Source organism: Lipotes vexillifer, unplaced genomic scaffold, assembly GCF_000442215.2.
Source record: "Lipotes vexillifer unplaced genomic scaffold, Lipotes_vexillifer_v1.1 scaffold539, whole genome shotgun sequence".
Taxonomy (NCBI): domain Eukaryota; kingdom Metazoa; phylum Chordata; class Mammalia; order Artiodactyla; family Lipotidae; genus Lipotes; species Lipotes vexillifer.
The window spans coordinates 1,724,096-1,737,117 of NW_006789542.1; the positions used below are offsets into that span (position 1 = coordinate 1,724,096).

At 45.7% G+C, this 13,022-nt stretch overlaps 1 protein-coding gene across 2 annotated transcripts in view; it reads right to left on the reverse strand.

Annotated features, from left to right (window-relative positions):
• The window catches only part of STAC (SH3 and cysteine rich domain), a 100,408-nt gene extending 96,506 nt beyond the window's left edge, over positions 1 to 3,902 (reverse strand). The window contains exon 1 of one of the 2 annotated variants that reach the window (XM_007462708.1): positions 3,637 to 3,902. In XM_007462708.1, coding sequence (XP_007462770.1) covers positions 3,637 to 3,747 — 111 coding nt within the window. In that variant the 5' untranslated portion in view covers positions 3,748 to 3,902. The remainder of the gene's footprint in view (positions 1 to 3,636) is intronic. The other variant, XM_007462709.1, reaches the window with a different exon arrangement.
• Positions 3,903 to 13,022: the final 9,120 nt, after the last annotated feature.

Here is a 13,022-nt window from a genome sequence, read left to right on the forward strand (position 1 = left end):
GGAAAGAGTAGCAAAATCAAATGCAAAGAAGCTGTATAAGAACTGGGCTTTAATCATTTCACATGATAATGGGGCTCAATTTATTTTCAAAGATTTCTAAAGATGAGAAGACCAAAATATGGTTGCAAATGGCTTTTAGTATCATATAAAATACTTGGTTAGGATGTTAGGTGAAACAGTACAGGATGTAAAACAGTACACAGGCATGAGAGACGGCTGCAGGTGGTTGACAACTTGTCCTCCAGAGCCATGCTGCCTGGGTCCCTGTCCATGCTGTGTCACTCAACTAACTATACGATCGTGGGGGAGTCACCTAACCTTTCTGAGTTTCCGCTTCCCTATCCATAAAACAGAAATAATAGCAGAATCTCCCTCACAGGGTTATTATGAAGGGTCAAGTTGTGCCTGACAGACCAAGCACTCAGTAGATGCTCACCATTGTTCTCTCAACTGTGTAAATATAAAAATTAATGAAGGGCTTCCCTGGTGGCGCAGTGGTTGAGGGTCCGCCTGCCGATGCAGGGGACACGGGTTCGTGCCCCGGTCCGGGAAGATGCCACATGCCGCGGAGCGGCTGGGCCCGTGAGCCATGGCTGCTGAGCCTGCGCGTCCGGAGCCTGTGCTCCGCAACGGGAGAGGCCACAACAGTGAGAGGTCTGCGTACTGCCAAAAAAAAAAAAAAATCAATGAATAGAGGCAAATATACAATCAAGATATCAGTAGTCGTCTCTGGACTGGACCAGTAGGGAATTTTTAAAACCTTTTTTTCAGGACTTTTCAAATTTCCACAGAGTATTTGTTACTCTTATCATGAGAGAAAAAAGTTATTTTAAAAATGTGTAGTGGGCTTCCCTGGTGGCGCAGTGGTTGAGAGTCTGCCTGCCGATGCAGGGGACACGGGTTCGTGCCCCAGTCCAGGAAGATCCCACATGCTGCGGAGCGGCTGGGCCCGTGAGCCATGGCCGCTGAGCCTGCGCGTCCGGAGCCTGTGCTCCGCAGCGGGAGAGGCCACAGCAGTGAGAGGCCCGCGTACCGCAAAAAAAAAAAAAAAAAAAAAAAAAATGTGTAGTGAAACCTAACAATCAAAACAAATCAACATATATAACCGAACAGAAACGGACTCACAGATACAGAGAATAAACTAGTGATTGCCAGAGGGGAGGGAGGTGGGGGGAATGAGTGAATGAGGTGAAGGGGATTAAGAGGTACAAACTACTAGCTATAAAAAAAAGTAAGTCACAGGGATGCAATGTAGAGCACAGGGAATGTAGTTAATAATATTATAATAACTTTGCATGATGACTAATCTATAAAGATATTGAATCGCTAGGTTGTACACCTGAAACAAATACAGTACTGTAAGTCAACTAGGCTTTAATAAAATAAAAGAAAAAACTAATTTTAAAAGTCTTTCTTGAGAAAGTTTACTGTCCAGAGGGGCTGAACCATTCTGTCCCACACAGTATTTTGACAAACAAACCACTTCAGAGGAGAGTAAGTAAGATGGGATGACTACATGTCCACATTCTCCTACCAGACGCTCATCCTCAGGGTGGAGGATCCTTGTTAACACCAATAAGCTTTAAAATGTGGCACTGCTGGTGCAGAATAAATAGAGCCTGCCTCTACTACCCCTGTTTCATGCCATCCTAATGTTCCCTTACCATAACCCCTCCACATCAGCAGTTTAGCCTTTTTAGAAGCATGGGCCCCTTGGAGAGTATCAAAAACACTATGCCCCCCCCCCTCAAATTTCACCTTCAGGCACAACACTTTGCATTCGATTTCCTGGGGTTCACGGGCCCCCCACAGTCCATCTCCACTGATTAAGAACACCTAAGCCATGACAGCAAATTTAGGAATGTACAAATACACTTTGAGAAAACCTGACGTGTGCAGATCCAAAACCATAAACCAGATAAGTTGGTGGATAATGACGGGTATTACATACATAGGTTTTGCTTTGCCAAAGAATTTACGTTAGGATATCTATAAATAGCAAGCCCATACAGTGTGTTTGAACTGCGCTTCTGTATAAGCAAATCCTAAGCGCTTTCCAGAACGTACCTACTGCAGAGCAACAGGCCCAATTCAAAAAGTTGAATACTAGTTTCACTCTTGAGTTTAGCTGCATTCATTTACAGTATTCTAGATCCCCTCTGAAGTGGCCACTACCCCATATCACTTAGGTGAATGAAGGTCAATGAGGGACAATGATGAGACAGCCAGAAACTTCTGGTCAGAGGGGTAACGGTCCATGTGTAGGAGTTGTGAGATGCATTTGGAGTGAATCATCTATGGTGAGATGGATCCCATCTCCTTATCTCAGGAAAGAAAAGGGTAAACATGGATCGAGTCCTTACACTGTACTGGGATGTACAGTCCTTACACTGTACTTACTATGCCTCACAATGATTCTGGAAGGCGGGGTTTTGCCCCCATTTCCAACTGCGTTTTAGAAAAGTTAACACACATATTTCAGGTCAGATATTTATCCAAAAAAATAAAATAAAGATAATGCAAAGCTCTTTGTCTTGGATTAGCATCTCTGATGGTTAACTTTTGAGGGCTGGGGTACACACAGTGGGCAGCATCACTTAAACTGAGAGCCCCTTAGCTGTGCTTTTGATCCTGCTGATTTGTCAATGGCTTCCAGGGATGTGTGTGAAGGGAGATAAGGATGGGACTCTTCTTTGCCCCATCTGACCTGCCCTCCAGACTGGGATCCTCCTTTCCTTCATTCCTACACAGGAACTGCCCCACATTACAAAGACATCCAGGGAACACAAAAGGAGATCTGGATAAAGAGCCAGGAGTCCTGCCCTTAAAAAATCCATATAACTACAAACTCCATCTTATGGTTTTCACTCCCGGCTGAGATGCCATTTGGCATCGCACAGCTAGCAGCCGCATTTTACTTTATCCTCTTCCAAGATTTCCAAACATGTGCCTGGCACCCACGAGAGTTTCAGAGGAAGTGTACCAGCGACAGAAGTGCTGCGGGGTTGGTTTTGTGTATGTCAGTGTAACTCTCATGAAAGCAAGTGTAAGTCCAAGGATTAACTTCCACAAGAGGAACATCAACTTTCCCGAGAACGCGTCATTTCCCTGGTTTTTCTGAAATGAGCTGTATCTGAGGTTAGGGATGAGCCCTGTTGAGCAAAGGGTCTCAGACCTTTGGGATACAGGCAAACCTCTGCTGGTCCGCAAGTGCCCCAGCTTTTCTGGAGGAGTATCCCTCGGCTGTTTCTCCCTCAGCCTTCAGAAGCCACCTAATACTTGCACGCGCCTTGGGTACATGCAGGTTCAAAGCACAGAACAACCCCCCCCCCCCACCACCACCCAAGAAAGCTATATGAACCAGGAGTCAACTGAATTGCGGGTGCTCGCAGGGTGGAAGCCCTGCGCAAAGCCCCCGGGCTGTGTGGGCAAGAAAGCTGGGTCTCCAGGGATGTGGTCCAGCATCGCTATCAGAGTCCTGCCGTACATTCAAGTCTCAAAGGAGGTACAGTCCTTGAGAGGAAATGGGGACGCGTCTCAGACTGTGGCGCCAGCGCCAGTGGGGAAGAAACAAAGGTGGACAGAGGAGAGAAGGAGAGTGAGTTTGTATCCTCTCGGGGCAAGCGTGCGCGGTACCTTGGATTCCTGGCTGCCGGTGGATGCAGGAGAGGGCGGTTGTTCGGCGTTCGTCGTCTCCTTGGGCAGCCCGTCCACGCCGTCCTCTCGGGCGCCGCTCGGCGGGATCATCTTGGCGGCGCGGGAAAGGTGTTGGGCTCCCGGAGGAAGAGCGAGGCTAGCCCCCCTGCGGCGCGCCCTCCTCGCCGCGGGCCGGCTTGCTCAGCTCCGGAGGCCGGGGACTCCCATCCTAGCCGAGGCGCCGACGCGCCCTCCTTCGGCCTCGCCCCCGCCCCGGCCCTGCCCACCTCCCCGGCACCGCCGCGGGCAGGGGGAAAGCGCGCCGCCCCACTGCGCCCGCGGCCACCTCGCGGGGGACCGCACAGTCGTGACTGGGCTCGGGCTGGCTCGCCCCCCGGAGAAGAGGGGTGGGAGGTGGCTCCGGGGCGGGGCTGCGCGGGGCCCCGCGGGGAGCAGCGGGGCAGAAGTGGGCAGTGCCTTCGGGAGGCCCTCCGGGGAGGCTGGGCGCGCACAGCACGGTCGGGGAGATGCTTTAGGAAGTAGACGGAAAATTCAGACCAAACGCCCGAATGAATGATCCAGCTAGACAGACCACCTGCAGCAACTCCCTCCTGCACCCTGAGAAACATCGACTCTCAGGGAGCCGGTGACTTAGCCAAGTTATTTATAGGGTTCAGTGACGAAGGAAGCAGAGCTGGAGTTCCCTGGCCTGAGGGCGCTCCTCTTTCCTCGGTTCAGTTTTGGACTAAAGCAGGGGGATACTGCAAAATGTGGATGTGTCCTAGTTTTGTTGTGCATTTATGTGCTAAGCTGTCACACTTTTAACCGTATTTAATCCTCAGAGCCACCTTATTAGGCTAGGTATTATCAGTCGCATTTATAGATGAGAAAACTGGGAGGCTCAGTAATTTGCTCCAAGTCGCTAAACTGTAAATGGTGGAGCTGGGATCTGAACCCATTTTGGCGTCAAAATCCATGCTTTTTGGACTGTGGAGCCTTAAATCTAGGCCAAATCTTCATAGCTGAGGAGCAAATCGGTGTTGCAGTATAGCGAGGATGTCAGGGCTGTTTACAGAGGGGCAAACCAGTACCTACACCTTAGTAGGTCTTTCGGAAACAGAGAGATGGCCCCATGGGATAAAGGGGCAGAAGAATCCAGTATCTTTTGAAGAAAAACTTCAGTGTGCAGGGAAAGGAAATACATCTGGAATTAAAAAAAATAAATTTATTTATTTATTTTTGGCTGCATTGGGTCTTCGTTGCTGTGCATGGGCTTTCTCTAGTTGTGGCGAGAGGAGGCTTCTCTTGCTGCGAAGCACGGGCTCTAGGAGCACGGGCTTCCATAGTTGGGGCATGCGGGCTCAGCTGTTGTGGCTTGCAGGCTCTAGAGTGCAGGCTCAGTAGTTGTGGCTCACGGGCTTAGTTGCTCCGCGGCATGTGGGATCTTCCCGGACCAGGGCTCGAACCCATATCCCCTGTATTGGCAGGCTGATTCTTAACCACTGGGCCACCAGGGAAGTCCTACATCTGGATATTTAAAAGGCTCCCCCCTCCCCAAATACAAAACTCCTTAATTTTCCAACAGGAAACTACAAACTTATGTTCAGATTTTATTTAATAGCTATAAATGTTTGCAAGGCCTGCTTCACGGTGTTAGCAAATGCAAGTTCTTGTGCCCAATGCACAGTAAAGCCAAACAAACTGAAAAATCGGAGTTTGGAGCAGAGAAAGGTTTATTGAAGGGCCATGCAAGGAAACAGGTGGTTCGTGCCCCAAACCTCCAAACTCCCAAACTCCTCCAAGGGTTTCAGCAAAGCACTTTTAAAGGCATGATGAAGGAAGGGCGTGGTTAGTTGTTGTGAACTTCTTGGTGTAAGAATTCTTTGTTCTTCCAGCTACCCACATAGGTCAGGATGTTCCTATAAACCTCTTAACAAGGCGACTGTTATTCTCTGTTTTGCAACTTTTTATTGCTATATGGAAGGACTCTTAAAGGTCAGAGAATGGGCTATGCTGTATATTTCAGGCTATAGACAACAGTTTTTACAAAAGGTGCAGAGCCAGCATGACTAAGTGCAGACAACAGAACACAAAGGTTGAAGTGAAAAGGAACAGATGTAATATGGAATCAGGTTTTCCTTCCCTATTACAATGGGTATGCAGCCTGTGCAGTCACACAGGGCCCTGCACTTGGGTTAATGCTCTTCTGTCACCATCTTGAAATTCTTGATACTTCTTGAGCAAGAGGCCCCGCATTTTCATTTTGCACTGTACCCTGTGAATTATGTATTTGGTCCTGCATGTTTGCCCTAGCTCATGTCCTTTGGAGAAAACAAACCTATTACTCTTTCCATCCTGGACATCAGTTGAAAGCTTCTATTCTAAGTGACACCCTCTTACTTGGCCCTTGGCTCTAAGTGCTCTAAATACTCCCATGACCCTTAGCCTCTCATACAACCAGGCCATACTGGTTAACCTGATGACTACAGCTTTTTCCTCCTCAAAACACAATTCTTTTTGGATTGGGTTGCTTGTTTTTTTGTTACTGAGCTGCATGAGCTGCTTATAAATTTTGGAAGCAATTATACTCCAATAAAGATGTAAAAAACAAACAAACAAAAAAACACAATTCTTGTTTGCTCAATAGAGATGAAATTGTAACAGCCAAAGTCACAACAGTAACAGCACACAATGGAAGGAGCAGCAGAATCAACACATCTTTTTTTTTTTTTTTTTCTATAAATTTCATTTTATTTATTTTTATTTTTGGCTGCATTGGGTCTTCGCTGCTGTGCGTGGGCTTTCTCTAGTTGCGGCGAGCGGGGGCTACTCTTCGTTGCGGTGCATGGCTTCTCACTGAGGTGGTTTCTCACTGAGGTGGTTTCTCTTTGCTGTGCAGCACGGGTTCTAGGCACCGCAGGCTTCAGTAGTTGTGGCACGCGGGCTCCGTAGTTGTGGCTTGAGGGCTCTAGAGCGCAGGCTCAGTAGTTGTGGCACTTGGGCTTAGTTGCTCCATGGCATGTGGGATCTTCCCGGAGCAGAGCTCAAACCCGTGTCCCCTGCACTGGCAGGCAGATTCTTGACCACTGCACCACCAGGCAAGTCCCGGAATCAACACATCTTTATCAAGCATGTATTTTGTACCAGACATTGTGCTAGAAACTAATGATACTGCAGAAAGAAAACAGAGATTAAGACTGTTCTCCAGGAGTTATGTGGCAGCCAGGATGGGAGGGGAGTCTGGGGGAGCATGGATACATGTATATGTATAGCTGAGGTGCTTTGCTGTGCACCTGAAACTATAACATTGTTAATTGGCTATACTCCAATATAAAATAAAAAGTTAAAAGAAAGACTGTTCTCCTGGAACTTTGAAACTGGTGAAAGATACAGATTAATTAAATCACACACACGTGCACACACACACACATTTTTCATGAACTGTGATAAGGAACAGTACAGGACTCATAATGACTGTGTACAGATGCAGGGTCTGAACTAGTGTGGGACCAGAGAGGGGTTTCCTGAGAAAGTAAAGCCCCCAGGGTCCATGGAAAATTACAATCTTGGTGGGCAAGCACATTGTGGCTTATAACAAGACATATTTCATCTTTGGATTTTTTTTTTTTTTAAGAATTGAAGGGCAGCTGTAAGATGTCATCTTTCATTTTAGTAAATGCTTAGCTTTGATTAATGCTAGTCATTCTCCAATAACCTAAGCTTAAACATGGTCCCCTCAAGGGAAATGTTAAAGGAGCTAGTACATCCTTCCTCCTCACTGCACCCCCATCCTAGTAACAGAAATCTGATAAATAATAGCTACCTTTCCTAGGAAATTGTGGAATTACCTGTAGCTGCCAAAACTAATCAAGCCTTTCCTCGTGTGTTGCTTTCACATAAATCCCTTTCCATCTCATGTTTTGTTATTTAGCTAACTTCTTTTGTTCTTCAAAACACATCTCCAAACATTTAGTACTCTTGAAGTCTCCTTCCCTGACTCCTTTTGTCTGATTTAGGTTTCCAAACCAATGCCGTGTTCTCATGCCATCCTTCCCTGAGTAATAAATGACGAAGTGGCCTGTCCTCCTATGGGCTCTGAGCTCCACTAGGGCGGGACCATGCCATGCTTATCTTGTTTCCTCTGCCTCTAACTGCTAATGAAAGGAGACTGCTTTCGTAGCCTCCGAGTTTTGACATGCCCTAGGCATTAGTTACTCCCTGTGCCCTGCACACTCTGAATGTAGAAAGACCCTGGATGCTTCTAGAAAACAGTATGATTTAAAAATCAAACAAACTCCTAGATATTGAGGATTCTGTCTTTATTGGCTTAAGAGAGGAACTTAAACTGAGAGTCACGCTGTCTGTGAACGGGAAGTTCATTGGTTTGGGGAGGTAAGGGGTCTGTCTGCACAAAGGATGTTAGGTCCACAGCTTGTCCCTGGGAATGGGAGTGCAGGTGGACAGAACACTGCTTTGTCTCAGTCTGTGGGGAGAGGGCTGCTGGCAGAAGGGGATGGCACTATATTTGTGTAGGATGCCTTGAGGCTTGGGTCACAGGCATTGCCACCTTGGGACCTAGGCGACCATGGCTGATTCCAAGTCCTGGAGTGATGAGAGTCATCCCACGTTGTCATGAAAGCCGGCCCTGACCTGGTATTAAGGGGACATTGATATATTGGCAGTGATGCCCAGAGGACAGTGGAGAGGACTGATGGTCTCCAAGTACTGGAGTTAGGGGATGGTGATGCCCAGAGGTCACCTGATAAAGTGCTGACATCCCTGAGCAGAAGTGCACTTTTTCATGGCTCTGTGTGAGATGTCCCTTTAGGACTCCCAGTGATGCTGGGGAGAGACCTCACAGAAGACTGGAGGTCCTGCATTAGAAGCTGTGGTGACATTTCAGCCATGGGTGTCAAGATGACCTCATTTCTATCGGAGGCTGGGAAATTCAAGTTGCAAATAATTATCCTAAGTCTCGGGACTGGGGCAGGACCCTGTGATTTTCGTAGCTTCCCTTCATGGTCCATTTCACTCTGGTTACTGGTTAAATATCAAGCCAGCAGAAGTATGAGGTGTGCAGAAATGTATCTTCACAAACTTGAACCTGATGCTCCCTCTCCTGGTTTATTTACTCATTCATTCATTTGTAAAGAGACCAAAACCCTCCTCCTGACTACATGCAACTGCCTTTTGCAGTAACAATGGTAAGCAGAAGAGTATATGATGCTTTCAGCTTTCTCCCATTGCTCTGCTCCAAGTTTGGATAAAAAGACTAGACTTTCATTCTATGGACTTTGGCTTCTTCTAAAGCCATTTAATAAAAACATACTATCAAGACTACTTGACTAAAACAGCCGTAACTATGAAGGGTACAAAAAAAAACAACAAGGAAAAGTGAAAAAGGAGGATCATTAGAATGTCCAGGGGGTGGAGAACTGACAAGGGTAAAGGAGAGAGGGTCTCAGTAAAGGAGTGGCTCTCCATGTCTGATGCATCCGAGTCATCATGGGTAATGAGACATATGAAAAGGGCATAGGGTTTGGCAATTAGATTGTTGATAATAACAATGGCTAACATATATTGGGCTTCTACTATGTTATAGACATTCTCTATATGTTATTTCATTTAATCCCTACAAAACCTTAGCAAATAAAGATAATTATCCTAGGTTCCACAGTGAGCATGGGATTTGAACTCAGATATATCCTGCTTCTGGGCCAAGTTTTGGCTCTGCTCTGCAGAACCCCAAACATTGGCAGAACCCAGATCTGGTGAAGAGGCCACAGGCCTTAAAGGGAAGGAATGATGCAATTTGAGAGCCAGAGTCACAATGAAAGACACGGGGAGAGTCCTCAAAGAATGAAGCATTGCCCACTCCATTCTTTTACCTTAAGAGTAAATAATAACCACATCTACACTTTGAAAGGAATAGCCAAGAAGTTAAGACAAACTAGGCATTCAGCCTGTAAAGGAGGGCCAGGAATCCCAGCATTAATCCTCACCCTCTGGCTACCTTGTTTGATGCACCTGCCTTCAAGCCCAGAGAAATCAAGGGCTTTGTCCAAAGTCTTACAGCTAACAAAACAATAACAACCACAACAACAACCCCTACTGTGAGCAACTGTTAATGCCTGTCTGCAGTCCTCACGGCAACTCTGGACTGGTCTCCCGTCAGCTACAAAGTGAATCATTAAATTTGGAGACTCATATTGTCAAGGTGAATGAGATCCAGCTGAAGCATCCTCACCTTGTTTTTTCTAAGCACCAATCAACAAGAATAACAGCAACATGAATAGTAGATAATATTTGTAGAGCACTGTTTGGCTGCATTGGGATCTCTCCCACTGGAGGTGCCTAGAAAAGGGCACAAGGTCGACACCTCATGTAGCTGCTTTCTGGTTAAGATTTGCCTTTTACTCTAAAGACAGCATGCGTGGGCTGCTTCTAGTTGGTTATTATCTCAGTGAGAAGAGAGCAACTTTAATCTTTATTCTACATTTAGTGGAAAGGCCATGAACTTGAACTCCAAACATCCCAGCTCCTCTGCTCACAAGCAATGAGATCTTAGACAATTGGTTTGATCTCTCTCAGCCTTGGCTTCCTTGAGTCCTAAATGGTATAATAATCCCTATTTCAATGGATTTCTATAAGTATTAGAGGATTAAATGCCTGGTTTTGATATTATTATTAGTCACATGATTTTGGTCAAATGTATTAGCTTTGAGTTAGGTTTTCTGTTCATTTCCAAAACAATAGCTCTATCATTATTCAGGCAGTATTCAAAGAGAATGGAGCAGAAGGTAAGAACCTTCCACCACCTACTGGTAATAACTATTAGCATTTTGGTAAGCCTCCTTCTAGGAGCACATGCATACATCGGTATATATATATATTTTAAATGTTTATTAGAGTATAATTGCTTTATAATGTCGTGTTAGTTTCTGCTGTATAACATAGTGAATCAGCTATACGTATACATATATCCCCATATGTCCTCCCTCTTGCGTCTCCCTCCCACCCTCCCTATCCCACCCCTCTAGGTGGTCACAAAGCACCGAGCTGATCTCCCTGTGCTATGCGGCTGCTTCCCACTAGCTAGCTATTTTACATTTGGTAGTGTATGTATGTCCATGCCACTCTCTCACTTCGTCCCAGCTTCCCCTTCTCCCCCGTGCCCTCCAGTCCGTTCTCTATGTTTGCGTCCTTATTCCTGCCCTGCCGCTAGGTTCATCTGTACCTTTTTTTTTAGATTCCATATATGTGCGTTAGCATACGGTATTTGTTTTTCTCTTTCTGATTTACTTCATTCTGTTTGACAGACTCTAGGTCCATCCACCTCATTACAAATAACTCAGTTTTGTTCCTTTTTATGTCTGAGTAATACTCCATTGCATATATGTGCCACATCTTTTTTATCCATTCATCTGTTGATGGACACGTAGGTTGCATCCATGTCCTGGCTATTGTAAAGAGTGCTGCAATGATCACTGGGGTGCATGTGTCTTTTTGAATTATGGTTTTCTCAGGGTATATGCCCAGTAGTGGCATTGCTGGGTCATATGGTAGTTATATTTTTAGTTTTTTAAGGGTACTGTTCATACCATCCATACTGTTCTCCACAGAAGCTGTATCAACTTACATTCCCACCAACAGTGCACAAGGGTTCCCTTTTCTCCACACCCTCTCCAGCATTTATTGTTTCTAGATTTTTTGATGATGGCCATTCTGACTGGGGTGACGTGATACCTCATTGTGGTTTTGATTTGCATTTCTCTAATGATTAGTGATGTTGAGCATCTATTAATCATGATGTATCTTAAATGACACCCCTAGAAGTAAGCAGTAAGACTGATGTTCAAAACACAGAACAGGAACGCCAGCATAAACATCTAATAGCTCCTGCTGTTTATCCATAAGGCTTTGCACTTATTTTGAACAATGTTCTAAAAGCTTGTAGACTCATGCTGGGGACAAATGAATCTCAAAAATTCTCTTTACAATGTTTTCCACGGAGGGGTTATATTACTGCTTTGTCCTTCTGCCTTCTGTAACCCTCTGTGTTCCTCCGATAACTCACTTGGCAGCCCTGAGCCATCCATCAGGCACTTGACAATTGGCCTGGAAAAGATGACTCAGGCCTTAAGACTTGAACACCATTTTCTTCCCTCCATAGCCAAGGCAAACTTACCCATAGAGCCTGGACTTGGGAAACGTACCTATGTTTCATCTGTCTTTTTTTCTTTTTTTAAATTATTTATTTGTTCTTGGCTGCGTTGGGTCTTCATTGCTGTGCGCGGGCTTTCTCTAGTTGCGGCGAGCCGGGGCTTCTCTTGTTGTGGAGCACGGGCTCTAGGCATGCAGGCTTCAGTAGTTAAAGCATGCGGGCTTCAGTAGGTGTGGCTCCCCAGCTCTAGAGCGTAGGCTCAGTAGTTGTGGCACTCAGGCTTATTTGCTCCATGGCATGTGGGATCTTCCCAGACCAGGGCCCGAACCCGTGTCCCCTGCATTGGCAGGTGGATTCTTAACCACTGCGCCACCAGGGAAGTCCCTCATCTGTCTTTATTCTTGCAGAATTGGCCAGAAAAATGGGAATTTTGCCTCCTCAGTTCATAATGATAACTTATTTGGTGCAGGGTACAGTGAGAGACGGTATCAATGGAGCTGTTATTCAACAAACCTTTGGAGGTAGTTGTTGTTTGCATCTTACTCCCCTGTTTCCTCCTCTAAATGCAAGCGGTCACAACACCTAAGTCTACCAAGTAACGGCTGAGGACATTAAGGAAGCCCAGGCTGGCTAGTAACTCTACTGTGTGGAATCACTGAGTTCCTTAGAATGCAGTTAGACCTGCTAATGTATACAATAAGATAAACACCCAGGTTTTAAATAAGATCTGCCCTATTTTACCACTTGCTTTTCTTTAACCCCCTTATCTAGTAAGTCACCATGTCTTCTTGCCCCTACCTCTTACATGGTCATGGGGGTAAAGAGTTATTATTCAGCTTAAGATATTTGAGATCATTACAAAATAAATTGGTAGAGATGTCTAAATAAATGAAGTCCTTAATTGATTCACTGATTTATTTATTGACAGTTGTTGAGACCTGCTATGTACCAGGCACTTTATTAGTTCCAGCATATTCCCTGACCCAAAGAAACTTCCAGCTTCAAAAAGAAGGCAGAACTGGGACAAAGAGTAATCCTGTGTATGTAGAGCAGGCCGTAGGAACCAGGGGAAGAAAGAGCTAATTCCACTGAGAAGCAAGGGGGAAGATTCACCAAAGGAAAGAAAAATTAATACTGGAAGGTAAAGTTGCAGTTTTCCAAAAGGAGCAGAAGGTCATTCTAGAGATGACATGAACACCCAGTGCCTGATACACCAGGATGA